The sequence below is a fragment of the Rhodamnia argentea genome, chromosome 4, assembly GCF_020921035.1.
Source record: "Rhodamnia argentea isolate NSW1041297 chromosome 4, ASM2092103v1, whole genome shotgun sequence".
NCBI classification, from domain to species: Eukaryota; Viridiplantae; Streptophyta; class Magnoliopsida; order Myrtales; family Myrtaceae; genus Rhodamnia; species Rhodamnia argentea.
The window spans coordinates 29,683,115-29,701,009 of NC_063153.1; the positions used below are offsets into that span (position 1 = coordinate 29,683,115).

Sequence of the window (17,895 nt, forward strand, 5' to 3'; positions counted from 1 at the left end):
CCAGCAGCGGAATCTGTTCAGCCTCCATCACTCACGGTTCAGACTTCCCGGCCAAACTAGGTTACAGAGAATCCCCCTCCATTAGCATCATAATCAGCGTTATCTAACGCTCTTGCTAGGCTTAAGTCGGCACCCCTCCCCCTCTCGCTCTAGGGATCGCCCTCGCCGGATCTGGCGAGGGTTGCTCGATGCCAGCCCGGGCATTGGCTGAGGGTTGCCAAAATACTAACTGAAGAGTCAGGCTGCTCCACGGAGCCTATTACACCCTCACTTAAAGAAACAAGAACTGCATCATCGCCGGTCGCCCAATCGTGTTCCGACAAGTAAGAGCAAAATGGAGTATGAGCACGATCATCTTCCCTTCTTTCTTGCACATCTTCCGAAGCCTTCCGGTTGGAAACCCGGGCTTTGGATTTATGTATAGACACGACTCCCTACTATCAGGAAATGGTAACAATCACCCCCCTTTCCTCAAGGATCTCAAGTTCTATTTCCGTAGCACAAATGATTTTCTCTTTGGCTTCATAACTCTTATTTACCCTAACTCCGCTCTACCTCTCCGTTTCCGTGACGTTAATAGGGAGTCGTGACCCTCGCGCTAGGTTTATATAGACAACGGCGACACGAGGAAGCCAACCGATAGGGCGGGACTTCAGGCACCATGGGGAGTGTCGGAAGAGATGGCCCGTGATCGAAGCAATTGGATACTGCAGTGAATTTTTAAAGATTTTCAATCCTATCTTAGATTTCACCAAACAATTGATAGGATTTTCTACAATCCGGACAATATTTGAAAATTTCTCAAATTTCTCATCCCACCTTATCATATCCTATCACAATCTAAATCCGAATAAACAAAGGCAGCCTTGTTTTATTCTCAAATAGGTCCCCTTGATCTTAACTAATATGTTGATCGCCAATCGGTAGTAAGTGCATCTTGCAAGTGTCAATTGTACGTGCATTTTGTCCTAGCATTATATGTTGCGAAGAAAATCTAAGTGAAGAATAGACTCTAGAGGGCCAGAGAGGCGGGACACCAGCGACGGTGCTCGTCAAAAACCGGCGAAGGTCCGATGTCCCTCATCAGGTTCTAGCGAACGCGCCGGGGCTGCCATGGCCACCTCATATCACTCTTACTCAAGCAGACACATATTGCAGTTCCAGCGATAAGGCTTCGTGGACCAATTTGACACATGGGACTTCCATTTGTTTCCTAACTTTGGCTGCTAATGATTATTGAGGAAGATGAGTAGCTTCAACCGTGGAAATTTGCTTTCTTGATTGCCTTCGCCGCAGCGATGCTGCATTCGTCGGAGCCCATCGAGTGGCGTCGGACCTTGGCTGATGCGCGGGCAGCGCCGTCTCTGGCTTGGCCATTGCCCAGCTTCCCCCTCCCCTATCCGTCTCTCCATCTTTCTCTCTCTATCTCTTAAGGTTTTTCATTTTAATCTGCTCTCTCTTCATGCCAATAGTACATTGGACAAAGAATGCCTGCTGGGGGAGTGTTTATGTAACACACGGATCCGAAATCTTGTCTCCCTCTAAAAATTTTAAGTCGCAATTACCGGTGCTTCTTAATGAATTGATAAAATAGGATCTAAATACGTCAATCCATGTCTGTTTTGAGTTCCTGTGCTATCAAGTTCAAATTTTTCTTTCTGGTAAATTCATCTCGTGCTCGAGGTGTGTTTTTAAAATATCTTGACAAAATGCCCCCTGCTTTGAGAGTTGTGCCATTTGACTAAAAAATGCATAATTACAATCCGTAAATGCCTAGTCTACCATTGAAGCTGAGGATATGGCATGAACTAAGTCAATGAAAAGAAACAATTTGGCTGAGATGTTTGCTTGGTATTCTAAGATTGAAGCTTCGACCAAAAATTAAAAAAATTAAAAAAAAATCTAAGATTGAAGCAGGATAGAATTGTACTATATTGCAACAATCAGAATCCAATACATATTCCGCCACATTTGAGAACGTCCGCGTAGCAGAGAATCAAGTAAAACATGTTAACCAATCGCATCGGATTGGCTAAGTTCCAGCACCGTTCGAATTTGGTCAGCATATGTAGCGGGTGAAGAGTCAAGGAGGGCTGGGGAAGGATGGTGATTGATGTGCTTGAAGTTGAAAGGAGTTTTCAACAAGGTGAAAATTCGTTTCTTGGGGCTCAAAGGATTCATTCGAATCGACACGAGTTTCGAGGCTTTGAGGACACTCGGGGCATCGACAGAGGCCCGCATACGAAGCCAAGGGAGCAGAGACAGAAATCGGAGGTTTCAGAACATAATTCCTGCAATAACGGATCGATAGCAGGAAGAAGTTTAAGTGGTGGACGAGCGGACAGAGGCGAATCTTCAAATTCCATACCGGTGCTTTCGGAAGTCCAGAGTGATGAAACCAGGGATCTCTCTCTTCCTTAAAACCCAAAATTGCTGCAACAGCGGCTTTTCAGATGATACGTTTTCGCGCGCCTACCAGTTCAAAAGAAAGATACGACATCAAACGCTGCAGACACAGAAAGAAACGGCTGATTGCCTTGTGGGCGTCAAAGGAAGAGGCCAGTTTTCAAACATTGAAATAATAGGAGATATACAAGCTTTTGTATGGTTCACAAGTAAGAGTCATGTAACACAATTTGTAATCAGTATAATCCTGTAAATGGCCACCAGAACTCCCCTTTTTCCTTCTTTTATTCAACTATAACCAAGCATCCTGAGATTCACATGTATAAAAAAACTGAGAAATCGCAGTTGCCTGGTTTAGCTAAATAATAAATGAACCTTGACAATATCTAATTGACCCCAAAAAGAATAAAACAAAAATGATCTGTCAGGCAGGCTTGGTGCCCACTCATGAATTTTCAACATGGTTGATAGCATCGAATTGTACAGCCGGATAACCTGCATACAAAAGGGAAAATTGGTTAGTTAGAAACGCATAGAATTGTACCAAATGATTATGAATTACAAATTTCAAACCAACCCCTATAAAAAAAACCTTGCAAAACTCATAAAATCAAGCTGTTAAAAGGCAATAATGAGTTCTGTTGCTTTGATCCTCAGAAAAGCATTGAGTGATCAAAATATGAGTTGGCTTTGTATGCTCATTTATCTAATCCCTTCGTTATATGATATTCCTGATCAAGCATTATCTCGACTAGCCGAAGTGCAGGAATAGCAGCAATGCTCCTAATATTTTGACTTCCTCTGCTATTTTGACCAAGCCTATTGTCAGTTACTAATCTCCATTAACAACTCCAACTTGAATTGATCACTAACTCTTAGCAACACGAGGGACACCATTTGCATTGTTTGAAGTTATTGAAAACTCCTTAGCACTACCCTCCGCAGCCACCAAAAGATGAAAAACGCAATAAGATAATGCAAACTCGGTCTCTTATATTTTACTAAATCCAACTGAACTGCAGATATAATCACGAATAGAAGTTCATTTAAACACCAAGATAATATTTTTAAGGTCTAGAGAGCTCGCCCCAATTGAAATAAACTTGACCAGCCCTCAACAAACCATGGGTGGACACTTGTCATTTTACTTTAGCTTTTAAACCTATAATCCCTGGGATGCAAGTTGGCCACTACATGGGACCCATTATTTCAAGATCCACATTTCTCAATCCATTCAGATTGGAAAAGAACAAAACGGTCAAATTAGAAATATTTCATTTATTGTTTGGTATATAGCAGGGAAGTCAAAGTAATTCTCATGATATGCATGGCAATAATTTAACCAGGGGTAATTTCAAAAAGGTGGACCGGTTGCATCGTGTTTGCCCGTGGTGAAAATTGGAAAAGAACAAAACGGTCAAATTAGAAATATTTCATTTATAGTTTGGTATATAGCAGGGAAGTCAAAGTAATTATCATGATATGCAAGGCTATAATCTAACCAGGGGTAATTTCAAAAAGGTGGACCGGTTGCATCATGTTTGCCCGTGGTGAAAAGCATTAAAGCCTAAACCAAGTAAAAACAATTACTCGGAGGAAAGAAAAGAACCATAAGATCAATTCAAACATTGGGTCAAACTTAATTAATAGATTTAGGTAATACACTGGACGCCAACATGCTCATTAGGTTTTTATTTGCTTATTATTTTTTAAAATGAATCAAGGGATTATCAATTAGGGTTGTAATCATGCGACAATATTGGTTCCTTCAGCGTCTAACAAAAAATTGAAGAAATAATACAGGCAAAACCTGTAGAAAATCAGAGTGGGTCTACAAATGGGTATGGACCAGTGGCCTACTAACTGTAATTGAGTTAAGAACTCAAGGTACAAATATAGTCAGATTGTAATTGGACCATAACAAACCACAAGAAAATAAGGTGATGTCCATGAGGGTAAAAGTTCAAAAGCTACTACCTTCCTAAAGTAGGCAAACCTAGGTCAACCAACCGGCATTCCCAGCAAATTGATTCACAGAAAAGCTATTCTATTGCCAGACAATGCACCAGCCATCCAATTATTTGGAAAGTACTCAACAGACGTAATACACCTACTTTATGGTCCGCAATGTCGGATAGACAACTAAAAGCAGCTAAAGACCAGAAGACCAATATCATCACACTCAAGAGTTGCTTGGTGGAAGATGCGTCTCCACACGGAATACAGCATCACAACACTAGATTAGAAAACTTCTAGTTTCTTTGATTGGTCACATGCCTGTCAAACCAACAGCTAATCAACAGGCCTTTTTACCAACATGAATCATCCATGGGACAGCTGATAGATTCAATACACAATGTAGATATAGAGAGAAACAGACACAAACATGAGATCAAGCAAAGGAACATGGAACATGGAATGGATACTCTCAACTGATAAGGAAGATTCACTCACCAGTCTCCTCTGCTTATACTACAAAAGAAGCAAGGAGTGCATGCAATACAGCCCAATACAAAATAATGCTAAGCCGTAAAGCAGGTCGTCTCATCAATGCCCGGTCGCAAGAGACCCTGTTCAGATAGAGACACAAGTATATATATTACTCTCAGTTTAGTCAAGTCCCTTGATGAATAACAAAAACAAGTTATGATAACTACCAGAGCCCGTCAACCATGTCTGTCAAAGGTCTTGTAAATTTTGGGACAATTCTTGATGTTGTAAGTGACTTGAAACCATGAACTGTTGTTGACAAGGAAGAAACCGAGTGTGAGAAATCCTCAGCAGGACATGAGATGATAACTGCTATTATAGATAAACCGTGTATAATACCTTTATCGTCATCCTCATCTTCTAACCTGGAACTGGTAGTGGGATCTTCATCAATGGAAATGGCAACTTGGTCATTATTTGCCTTACGCAAACTGCGCACTTGAGGGGTGCTGGAAGTAGCAGTCACAGCCCACTTGTTCATCTGCAAAAAAGTCCAATAATTAAATCTCTCAAATATGTAATTAAAAGTGCACTACCACAAAGACAGATTATAACTTTAAAAAAAGTATATATAATTTCAATAATTGACAGACGACCCACAATCAAGATTACACTTCAATAGCAGAATTTACAATACATCAAGGAGAGACAGAGGTAATTCCAATTTCGAAAGTATGACAACATGCGGAGTTAGTGCTTTACAAAGCCGGAGGTCAGATAGTTGCTCGAAAAGGCAAACTATGAAAACATGTCCAATAGCTAGGTCTTTCCGGGTAAACTAAGATACCGATATTCTTACAGACTAGGAAATAAGAAGAAGAAATATTGCAAACTAAATTATCGAGTAGGACATAACATTATCCAAAACAGAAACATTCTTTTTTTCCAAAAAAAGGATGTTTTCACCATCAACCAGTCCGTGCTCGTCGACAAATGTCTAATCAAAGCCGATATTAGTAGGCTTTTGTAGTAAGATCAATCTAAAACTTATTCCTCTAAGGAAAAACAACATCTCTCCAACCAAATTCACAGGCTTTCATTATTTCGACCATACACAGGCTTTCACCCAGTTCTTCGGGTAAATCTCCAGTTCGGACGCCATGCTCCAGCTTTACAGGTCAAAAGGCAGTTCCCTCAGTAGACCTTCTTGCGCAGTCTTGCAATATACAGGTCTCCCTCCCTAGGTAGCTTAGGTTTTATTTCTTCCCAATGCAGCTTAAAACCAATCTACTCAAAACCAAATTTGGCAATTACCAGGCATTGAACAAAAAAGAGAAGTTCACTACATGATAATGCCAGAGTGGACAAGCATACAAATATTTCAACTGTTTGTGGAGACACATCAATTGGTAGAACCTTTGATAGACAAAAGAGATGCGTCGTTCCTGAGCCGCTTTACCCTAATTGTTATTTGAGCAAGTAAAACTTATATCTTGGTCTGAGTGGGGATAGCATTTCTCTTATAAGAAAACCAGAATGATAGAGGACTTCCAAAGTTGAAATAACTGCTTTCACATCAATAATTAAGCAACAAAGTTGTCCAGTGACTTACCACCGGTTCAAGTTCCACAATTTCAGAAGTCATGCCAGTTGGCTGCCTTGAATCTTCCACACCTTGAAGTAAGTTTAATTGGGATTCCTTTTCACGTAAAGACCTTTCAAGAGTCTCTCCTTTGCGTGTCAAGTCCTCTACTTTACTTCTTTCTACCAGCAATAAGGCATCCTTACTACGTGCTGCTGCCCTTAAATCTTCCAATTCAGAAACAATAGCCTCAATCTTCTTCTGAAGCAATTCCTTGTATTCACTCACCTGAATGCTCTTCTTATCACTGACATCATGCAATGGAAGCCCAGGTACCAAGGTCTCAATACATGTTAAGAACTCAAAGAAGTCTTCGGCAGTTCCATTATTACTCAACCGAGATGACACAAGAACGTCATTGGTGCATCTTGTGACCTCTTGCCTCAAGAAAGACACCTCACAATCCTGTTCTTTTATTTTGGCTTGAAGCTTTTCGATCTCAGCAAGAAGACTAACTGAGAAATGATGAAGTTCATCAAATTTATTCACTGTTATAGAAAGCTTTTTCAAAGCCTTCCCTCGAGAAGCTTCAAGCTCTTCCACAACCAGATTCTTTTGTTGCAAAACTTTCTCCAGCCCTTCAATCTTTTTGCCCAAGTGTTCCATCTGTGTCTCCTCCTCATCAAGTGCTTGCATCAGTGCCTCAATTTCTAGATCAAACAGTACTCATAAGTATCATTACCATGAAAAGACAATTAGAATGAAAGCAAATAAGATGAATGACTACAAGGAAAAGGCAACAGACCCTGATCTTTAGAAGCTAGTAGATTTGTCAGTGATTGGAGCCTCTCCTGTAATTCTGTCGTTGCCACTTGCCCATCTTGCATCTCTTTCAATCTCTTCTGCAATAACGTATGTTGAGCCTCCATTTCTGCAATTCGTATCTCCAACTTGTGGGCCATACTTTTGGAAGATTGAAGATCCGATGAATACCCTAAAGCAGCAACTTCAGCTTCCTTAATCTGATTCACAAGCTCCATGCAAATCCTGTCTTTCTGGATGTCTTTCTCCTGAAGCTCCTTCTGTAAATTTGCTACCATACTCTTCAATTCTTTCTGACTGTTGTCAATAATTTCAGCTTTCACAGAGGCAAAATTTTTCACACTTGTCAGGAGTCCACCAGCAAAATTTTTTAAAAATTCCTCTGATGAAAAGCGGGTATCATCAGCAGAAAATCCCCCACAGAGGGAATCCATGTTTGTTCTCGACTCGACAGTAGCCAAATTCTTCCCTAACAATGCAGCTTGACAATTTTCAATTTCTGCAAGGGAACTGGAGCATGCTTCACAAAGCAAGGCCATGCCACGGCGCAGCAAAGAAATCTCTATGTCCTTTTCTCTGTGAGTTGACTTTAAACGTTCCACATCTCTCTCAGCCAATTCGGATGACTCCTTTTGGCCAATAATTTCTCTGTCAACAACAGTTAACACTTTGGAAAGACTGCCGGCCTGTTCTTTAAATGCACTAGAATGTTTGTGCAGATCATCCTTTAAAGAAACAATCCCTGAAGAGAATTTTTGCAGTTGATTCTCAAAGAAACTCCAAATTTCGGGTAGATCTTTATCGACAAACTGGTGCAAAGTCTCAGAATCTGACCCACTACTATTAAAGAAAAACTTATCCTGAATAAAAAGTAAAAATATCAGTATGAAATGTGCAGGGAAAAAAGCGCAAAAAAGCAACAAGCACCACGCATGCATAGATGAATGCCATTGCCTTCGGCTGGAACTAACATGTTAAGATTTAACTTCAAATAAGAAAAACCACAAAGAAGAGTCAAGAGGATTTGCACTTGCCAATATCCACCAAACGAAAGATACTTCTTGGTACTAAATTCTAATATTTTACAAGATTTTGAGGTGTAAGTAGTCTAACCACTGCTCAACCCTCAGAAGATCTCTAGTTTGGGCACACCATAAGGCATTAAAACCAAATGAAATGGTAAGAAGATTCGGAATTGCAGAGGTTATCATTGAAGGCAAATCCAACCCTACCCCGAAACCATCCCCTTTCCCCCCACCCCCACCCAACCCCAAAAGAACAGATAATAATAAATAAAAAGAAATCCAGTTCTCAAGCATACAAACACATGCCATCTCCAATACCCAAACTCCAAATTCTGTCCCAATAGAACCAAAGAACACGCTTGGAAATCGGACGTTATGGGAATCTAATAGATGACTACCAGGCCAAAGATAAATAAGAAGACATGGAGCAAAAGCTCAAATTAGTAAAAGAAAAGCTAGCTTGCATGCCCACTAACAGCACAAATCGATACTAACTAGCAAGTTTGTTTTTCGTTTGTTTGCACAACCATTATTTAAGGCGAATTATACCTTTTCAGCGTGATTGGTAATAACACGAAGAGAACTAGACTTGAATGGCCCAATCGCAGCAATAGCGTCAATTTTTCCAAGAGACGACTCGATAGCAGTTCCCAGATTGTGCAGAATTTCATAGTCCTCGGACAGAACATCAGCTAGCAAGCCATTGAATTCAGAGAAAACCTTCCAGAGAAGTTCTAAGGAAGATTTCATTTTCGTGAACTCAGAAGACAGCTTCCTCCTTTCCTCATTGTGAACAGAAGATAAACTTTCATACCGTGAAATAGCTTGGAGCCTGGCAGCCTCTGCAGCATTCTTTATATGAGAAATTTCGGTAAGCTCACTGGCTACTTGTGCTATCTCCTCCTGTAGACTATCATTCCTCTCTTGAACCTCATTCAACTCTGCAAGGAGTAGTTCTGCCGCCCTTTTAGATTTCTTTGACTCCTGTTCCGACGAAGCAACAGCTCCACGTAACTTATAGCACAGTTGCTCAATCTGTCTCAATCTTTCAACAGGGTCACTTGCGATTACTTCTGAACCCACATCCATGTCAGATAAAGTACTTAAAATTGAGCTCAAAGTACTGCCTTTATCCTGCCAGGAAAGCTCATTTTCTTCCAAACTCTTCCTTAAGAACAAAATCTCAGACTCAAGAGCTTCAACCCTACCAGAGTAAGAGGTTAGGTCCCTAATCTTGTGTTCATACTCCGCTAGAATAAATTCCCTGCGGCTGATCTCAGATTTCAAATGATCCATTTCTGAATTTATCTCTTCCATGTTCTGTTTCAAATTGTCCCGTTGTTGCACCAATGACTTACCTTTTCTAACAGCAACATTTAACTTGTCTCTCAGAGACGCAGTCTTTTGCTCCTCCTGTTTCAGTAATTCTTGCAACTCGTCTCCTCTTTTACCAAGTGCTGCAACTTCATGAAATAGCGATTCACTTTTTTCCAAGTAGCTATCTCTCTCCTGTTTCACCTGCATCAATTCACTCAATGCCTCGTCCAGTTGCTTCTTCAGAACCGTGATGCCAGGCTCCTCCCCACCCAATGTGTCCATCGCTCTTTGCCCATTGGCGGTTGCATCAGCCTTCTCATCGTGCATATCAGTTGCATCAGCAAGTATGGATTCTGTTGATCGAAGGGCAGTGAACTTCTCAACAAGTTTTTCCAGAAGATCTTCCAAAACTGCAATACTAGATCTGCCATTATACATGTCTTCTGTAAGATGATCATTTAATGCATCACCAACAACTTCCTGCAATCTTCTTATCTCTCGTTCGGTTGTCCGAATACTTTCCTCATTTCCAGCCAACTCAGCCAATGTTTGATGCAAATCAAAGGCTTCAGTCTTCAGTTTTTCATTCTCATGTTCAAGCTGCAATGCCGTCTCTGATAGTTTCTCATGGTTTTCGCTCACTAGCTTCAACCTTTCAGAAAATTGCTCTCTCCCATCAGAGACTTCCTTAAGATCCGCCTCAAGTTCAGATATTATCCTCTGTGATTCTTCCAGATCAGCAGCAAGTGAAGAGCAATAGCTTTCTAGGTCATCAATCTTCTTCAGTAGAGAAACCCTATCATTTTCAGCCTCTGAGAATGAATTGCATAGCCACTCGATCTTTTCCTCTGGTTCCACAGACCTCCCCTGCGAAGGCAAATTAATTTTGTCCAAAAGTTCTTCCCATCTCTGCACTAAGTAGTTCCTCTCCGTCAATGATTGCTCAAGCATTTCATTTTGCTCAGCCAAACCATAAAATTTACCTTGGAGTTCATCATACTTTCTTCGTAAATCATCTATAGAATTTGAGCCTGGCTGCATGTCTTCCCTCCAGGGATCCATGATAACAAAACCAGCATCTGAGTGGGAACCACCAACTGAGCTCTTCTGGTCCCAATCAGCAAGAGGCAAAGAGCTACCAGAAACTGACCTTGCCAACCATTCAACCTTTTGAACGATATCTTTTGCATGGAAATGCTCAGGCAGATCTAGATCTTCCAAAATCTCCTCTATCTTCTGTAATAATGAGTCTTTAAGAAGAAAAGATTCCCGTAATGCATTGGCTGAATTACGGATGTATGCAAGTTCAGATTCCAGAGCTTCCACACGCTCACCTGCCTCTGAGTAGGTCCCAAGTTTTATCTCTACCTCAAGAAGTCTGGCTTCTTTCAACTGCAACTCCTGCGAACATTTCTCCAATTCGCTTGAGGTATCTGCCAGGGACTGCTTTAAATTATCACGCTGCACAACCAGACCTTTCCCCTTGGCAACGGCAATGCCAAGTTTCTCCCTCAAAGAAGACACTCGCTGCTCCGATTGTTCAAGTTCAACTATTTTATCATGAAGTTGTCTTCGAGCCACGTTAATTGCTTCCTCTGCCTGGCTCAAGCTTTCCTTAAGAATAAGGATTTCATTCTCATGCTGAAGATTCAATGAATTTGACTGAATTTCCTGCAATTCTGACAATTCCATCTCCTTGGATCCAATCACTTCTCTAGAGAATACCAAATGCTCATTAGCGTCTCTATATTTCTGAACAAGGATGGAAATTAATGACCCCAAACAAGAAAGAGGAGGTCCATCAAAGCCTTCTACCTCTTCACCATTTACTACAGTTTTGACATCTTCAATAAACTTGTGAATCAAATCCATATTGACACATCTGGCATTAAGTTCCTGAATTTCTTGCATTCTGCTATCCAGCTGAGACCTGAGAAGATCGATTTCAGAGACAAGTTGCAGCCTCTCACTGAGAATATTGGCCACTTGTTCCATAAGAGAATCATAATTACTTGGATCTAGAGGATTATGGAGTCCCTCTGTTTCTATCTGAGTCTCACTATGTTCCACAGACCTCAGTGAAGAATGTACAGTTTTTCTAAGGTTACTATACAGACTATTCAGTAAAGCTACAGCCAATTCACTCTTCCCCTGCAAATCACACAACTTTTCATTTGAGTCCTTGTATAGCCCAATGATTGCTTCGCGATCCTTGGAGATGTCTCCCAGTTTTCCCTGCAAATTCTCAATCACTTCAATGGCAGCACTAACAGAAGCAGTAACATGGCTGCTCATGTCCAAGCCATCAAAATTTCGAACTAAGATATTAGATGTAGGCTCATCTAGTTTACACACTGTCTCAACAATTTCATCAACAAGTACATTCCATTCTAGCTGAAGCATTACTGTCCTCTCAGTAGCCTGTGTCCGGAAACTTTCAAACCGACTTTGCAACGCAGACATTGTTTCATTCGAGTATTGCTGTAACTCACGCAACTGACTCCCCAAATTGTCCTTTCTGTTTTGGCACTCCCCAAGCTTATCACTAAGCTCAGTGTTTTCTGCTCTAAGAACTGTGTTCTGCTGTTTCAAGGCTTCACAACATGCCTCAAGTTGACTGTGGTCTGATTCAAGGCTCGACATGCTTTGCTTCAGCACTTCATAAAGAACTCCCAATTCGATGGCACTTGCTTCGAGAGTGTGAGAGTGTTCCCTCAAAGTTTCACATTGAATCTTCAGTTCCCTAATCATCCCATTAGCAGCTCCTCTACCATCCAGTTCTCCCTTAAAGAGCGAAGCAGCACTATCGACATCAAAACTCAACTGCTTACATATTGCTTTCAGATTTCCTATCTGCTCCTGTGAGGAAGAGTAAGGATCTGTCTCTGGTTGATCTTCACCCCTTTCCTCTTCCTCATGTTCATCAAGATGTGTCTTCAACTCAAATGCTTGGATCAGTTTCGACACTCCAGCTGCTGCCACTTTTCCACCTGCCTTGCTTGAGGATGTAGATTCAGAATGCATACTATCAACTGCCCTCTCAAGTTTTAGAACTATTTTCTCCATCTTCTTCAAGAGTCTGCTCAGACCAAGAAATTCAGAACATTCATTAGAGAGTTCCTCCATAACCAGTCCAGCTTGACTTCCTGTTATCTGGCTGTGAGATAGCGGTTTCTCCACCAGAGGAGATGACACTTCACCAGCTCTGTTTATGAGAGCTTCTGAAAGGCCTGTAGCATCAACTACCCCTTTTAGGCCTTGTGCTTCCATAGATTTGACTTCGCTCCCAGCTTCCTCAGCTGATGATTCAATTTGGGTTCGCTTGTCATCCAATTCCTTCATCTTGGCAAGGTATAAGTCCAGACTGTCACTAAGAGAAAGATTTTCCTCAGTCAGCTGTTCAATGCGAAATGTTTTTCCTTTAAGATCTTCTTCAGCTCGCATGTGGTCATTCTGCTTTATTGATAACTGCTCCCGAAGAACAAGGACCTCAGATGAGAGTCTCTCAGACTCAAGGGCAAAATGATCATTCTCCTTCCTAGTCTTGTTTACCTCCTCTGTCAACAGAGTAAGGGACTCATGTAAGTTGGCCTTTTCAACCTCTAAGGCCTCCACCAAACCCTTTAAACCAATTACTTCTGTGGATAAACCTTCAATTTCTCGAGCAAGATGTTCCTTCTCTTCCTCAAGTTTTTTACTTCCCTCCAACATGGAAGCATGGTCTCCATTTAAAGTTGCAATTTCAGCCTGTAGACCTCTCACCAATCTCTGGCTTTCATCCAGCTCAATCAACAACCTCTGATTCTCACGCAAAAAATTCTCCTTTTCATCCCCGAGATTCTTTCTCTCCTCAACCCCAAAGCTAATGATTCCATTCAATCTTTCATTTTCAATCTGCAAGGCCGCCATTGAACTCCTACAATCAGCCAAATCTCTTGATTGGTTCCTCAAATTTTCCTGTGACATTTCCAGTGAATTCTGCAGCTCGAATGCCCTTGCGCCCAACTCCTGAAGGTCGTCCCTTGCAGCATTAAGTTGACTGCAGAAATCATCTCTCCCACGAATAACTGCATCATGTTCAGACCTGCACTGCCAAAGCTCCTCAGTGAGAGAATCGTTCTTCTCCTGAACAGCAGCTAGTGAACTTTGGAGCATAGATATCTCATCAGTCAACTGAAACCGCTGATTAAAAAATTCGTTCTGCAACTTGGAACATTCCTCTAGCTGCAAATGGAAGATATCTTTTGTAAAGTTTAATGAAACCAGTTCTTCTTCGAGATGTTCTACAACTCCCGAACAGCTGCGTTCTTCAACCGGAGAACTAAAACTCAACCCTAGATTTGCACTAGAAACTGATTCCCTTGCTTGAAGCATCAAATTATATTCATCTTCACTAAGTTTCTTTATCACCTCTGTAAGCTCTGAGAGGCTAATAGAGCTCGTATCCGCTGAAAGAGGGAAGACAGCCTGTGACAAACTTGTTGTACCGTCCCGATGCCCTTTATGGTTCATGTCTTTATCCTCCACAGATCCCACCAATGCGTAATGTTGTTGACAACCCTCACTAAATTTAGCAGCCTTCATGTCATCATTATCTTGTGCATCATCTAAGATGCCAAGTTCATCAGATGCCAATGACATGTTTGAGTTGCCATTATCAGTTACCTGCTCTTCCTGCTGGTTTAGACACTCTGGAGTAATATGCAGAACTCGATCTGGGTCAAATGCAGGCGAAGAAGGAAAGGTTAACTCATCTGACTCATGGTTAGCAGAATGCTCAGCATGCATAATATGTGCCTCAACAACTTCACCCATAGCAGGTGCTGCCTCCTTGACGTCTCCAGGGGTCAACTTTGCAAAATTCTTGCCGAGCTCAGGCAAAGAGGATACATGATTGCCTTCAAGCTCCAAGTTTTCGCCTCGATCATGATGCTTCAAACCCAAACCATCAGCGTCCTGCATTGGCCCTACCCAGCAACAAATGAGGATCTAATTATACATCAAAAAGTGCATGGTATCAAGAAAGGCTTCCCTACTTGTTAGCATGGTTTTAAATTAAAATTTCTGTTGACGGAGTAGCAAGAGAGGAAGTGCAAAACGTACATCTGATGCCTGAACAACCTCCTGATGTATCAATGGCGCATCCATGTCATGCTCATGTGCAAGCAGTGGAATCTTTTGATCTTCACCATTTAGTGTCTTGCTTTCGGGTGGTTCCTTTTGATTTTCCCCAATTAGCATCTCCCTCCCAACTGAAACAGTAGTCCCCTCCGAGGCATCGCCTATATTGGCAGGCAGAATGTCACTAATGCTGAAGAAGGTATTGGTCTGTGCCATTTTGGCATTAGAATCTAGCACTTCTAACATTTCTCTACCTGTACTTTCCCCTTCATTTAGACTTGAGGAATCAACACCAAACTCTTCATTCACTGTTGTCATCGACACAGCTTCGGGAGATTCTGAAACTTGGGCAAATTCGCTTTCTTTAATGTTAGAGACAATTGACAGGGGAATTGAACTTGGACCATGAGTCTCAATGGAGACATCGGGAGAAGCTGCTGCATTCTCTGATCCATGTGGCAGTGTTCTGTGTTCAGCACCCACCTCAGATTCAGGATGTTGCGAACCACTCTCCACCTCATCAGTGTGCACTACTGTCAGAAGTGCGGAGGAAGTAGGCATGATATCAGGATCAGTCTTCTCATTCTGCTCAGATTTACCAAGCTTTTTTGAGGATTTTCCATGGCTAGAACTGCCCTTCCCGTCCTTTTTCTGACGAAATTGTTGAAGCTGACAACATATATAACGGGTTACGATGAGCATCTAGAAAAGTTGTTCAAATTCGCCGCATCCAAGTTACTTATGAAACCAAATCACATAGAATTGCATAAACATACATCAGAAAAAAGATAGTCATCCTCCCTCATTGTTTTATCCTCTAGCCTTAAAGTAAAGACTCATACTTCAATGGTGTTTGATCCGCGATGCCCTCGTCAACTAGTGAAATGAGATTATGCGAAAAAGAAAAAAAAAGAAAAGCAAGACGGATTCCCATTCCGGTGTTTCAATAACTGTTACTGCACAGTACTAGAATGTCAACATGCCAAAAACTAACCTTTTTGCGCCCAGCTGCAAGAAGATCAGTCCTGCTCTTGTTCTTGTCCATCCAGTCAACTGTCCTTTCGTCTTCGCAGCTGAGTATCCCAAAATCACCACCCCGCCACAATCACCATTAGATCCTCCTTCCTAATCATTCCCCAAAAGGGCAACAAGATTAGACAAAGAAAGCAAAAGTAAGCACAAGGCCGTCTGAGAGGGATATTGCCGCACGAGCCAAGCACAGCCCGATCGCGCAGTTTTTGGCCTCCAAGTGTGATAAGCAGAAGCAAAACAAACAGTGACGCCGGAAACGAAACAACCCCCCTAGACCGAACAAAAGATTCTGCCACTCTGGGCATTCAAAAAATGCACCACCGCTTCACTATCTTAGCAGAACCGCACCAGAACAGGCGCCCGCCCTCATCCTGCAACACAAATTACGGACGCTCCCTAGCCCTAGCAATCCAATTGCAGCGCGAACGACCGTCGAGAGAACTTCAAAACAATGGAAGCAAAACCGATAGCAGAGAAATTCAAATTGATTTGAGCGAAAAAAAAAAAAAGGCGCTGCACCTCGAATCGGCCGGATCTGCTGCCGGACCTGGCTGGCGAGGACCGTCGCGTCGGCGTTGGAGGAGGTTCCTGATTCTTGAGGACCACGCCAGATAGCTCTCCCTTCGTCGTTCGTTCTGCTCTTCTCGATGGTGGGTGGCTTGATGTCCTCGCGGGTCGCAGTCTTTAGATCTAACGCGAGCTCTGTTGCGTCGTAGCTTTGCGTGTATGGTGGAATGTCGATTTCGGGAAAGACGAGACGGAGCGAGAAATTTCTCAGTTCAGTTTAACCCCCCCAAACTTCTTCTTCGTCTTCGTCTTCTTCTTCTTGGTTTCGGTTAACGTTAATTGTTTCAGGTTCTTGGATTAGAGTTTCGATCGAGCAGTGGTTTGCATCCCGACCCAATTGGATCGAATCGGCCTATTTTGGAAAGTTGCCCGAGGGCCGACCCGGTTTTCGATTCCAAAATAACCGATTCGATTTCCAATTTTATATAAGAATTCGGATCATTAGGATCGGATCGATAATCCAGCCGAGATACTTAGTTTTTACATTTTTCATTTTGAAGCAAATTCTTATTAGTAATTTCTTTTTAATATTGAAAATTTTCAGAATAGAAGGAACCCAAAAAATGAAAACACCTCATTTGGGAACCGACCTAGAGTAAGCCTGGTTTTAGGACAAGGCAGGCAGATTCCCAATTTCATAAGTTGAGAATAGATCCTGCTCGATTCGGTTCCAGATTTCAGAATAGGAACCGACCCACCTTGGAACCTATCGGTCTAATTCGGAGGTTATCTGTGCAATTGAATTCTAAAATTCTGAAATTTTTTTGTATTTTTATGTTATTAATAATAACATCATAAAAAAAATTTAAATCTTGAAATATGTTTCTCAATATAATCACGTGTAAAAGCAATAATTTGTTTCCATCAATTGATAATTCAAATATATAGCAATAAGGTGATTTTGTAATTTCTCTCTCGACTTTTTGTTGCATATAAGACGCGTGTGCACTTTTGCCGGTGCACAAGTTCCCTATTTCTTTAGTGGTCTTGTACATTTGCCAATGTTGTTGTTAACTTGTTATTGTCACTATGCTTAGAGTCCATATTTTTCGTTCCAAATTTTCATTATTGCACGTAACAAAGAAATTGAAATCTATTTCTTGCAACAACAACAACAACAAAATCTCAACCATGCATTGCATTTCATGTTTTAGCGTGTAATTAATACGGTCACGCATGAAGCCGAGTAGAGAGGCATTTCGGTTATTATATTAAGTTTGAGAGGGCATTTTGGTAAATTTTTTTTCATTTTAAAGGATATTTTGACCGTTTTCAAAGTTTAGACGTATTTTAGTCCGAGGTGGTACCTCCCCGACCTTGGAATGGAACAGTGCGAACCGCGCTTGGATGCATGCCAAGCGTCAAAATGGGCAGTAGCGCCATCCACAGTTAAAAACATATATTGATTGAAATTTCGACTAAATTTTTAACGAATTGCTAATTGAGCCGACACTTCATACTTCCTAAATGCCACATCATCGCCTCTAAGCGCCATCCTAGGATTCACCTAAAATTCGATCGGAGTGCATGTTAATCGAAAATTTGGAAAATGTAGTACCCTTGAGCGATTGAAACGAGAGGCGGTGAGCAAAT

At 41.5% G+C, this 17,895-nt stretch overlaps 1 protein-coding gene across 3 annotated transcripts; it reads right to left on the reverse strand.

Annotated features, from left to right (window-relative positions):
- Nucleotides 1-2,543: 2,543 nt before the first annotated feature.
- LOC115748802 (trans-Golgi network-localized SYP41-interacting protein 1) lies at nt 2,544-16,605 on the reverse strand. Of its 3 annotated transcripts, XR_004016260.2 has the most exons (11): nt 16,255-16,605; nt 15,698-15,828; nt 14,686-15,372; nt 8,815-14,538; nt 7,224-8,100; nt 6,449-7,128; nt 5,236-5,377; nt 5,064-5,145; nt 4,861-4,976; nt 4,504-4,617; nt 2,544-2,901 (listed from the first exon to the last, which is right to left on the reverse strand). XR_004016260.2 is itself a non-coding variant. In XM_030685428.2 (10 exons), exons 2-9 carry the CDS (start codon nt 15,746-15,748, stop codon nt 4,874-4,876), a joined length of 8,346 nt encoding a protein of 2,781 aa, XP_030541288.1. In that variant the 5' UTR covers nt 15,749-15,828; nt 16,255-16,605; the 3' UTR covers nt 2,544-2,901; nt 4,861-4,873. The 3 variants fall into 3 exon arrangements, 2 of the variants coding, with proteins under 2 accessions (XP_030541288.1, XP_030541289.1); XM_030685428.2 differs by lacking the exon at nt 4,504-4,617; XM_030685429.1 differs by lacking the exons at nt 4,504-4,617; nt 15,698-15,828; nt 16,255-16,605 and having other exon boundaries at nt 8,815-14,549; nt 14,686-14,825.
- Between the last annotated feature and the right edge of the window lie 1,290 nt (nt 16,606-17,895).

What these genes read in the sequence shown, in the direction of transcription:
- LOC115748802 (XM_030685428.2), bottom strand. Translation starts at nt 15,748, where the DNA reads ATGGACAAGAACAAGAGCAGGACTGATCTTCTTGCAGCTGGGCGCAAA. An exon ending in ACTAGCTTCTAAAGATCAGG is followed by an intron (nt 7,129 to 7,223) that starts GTCTGTTGCCTT and finishes TGTTTGATCTAG; the next exon opens with AAATTGAGGCACTGATGCAA. An exon ending in GACATGGTTGACGGGCTCTG is followed by an intron (nt 4,977 to 5,063) that starts GTAGTTATCATA and finishes CTATCTGAACAG; the next exon opens with GGTCTCTTGCGACCGGGCAT.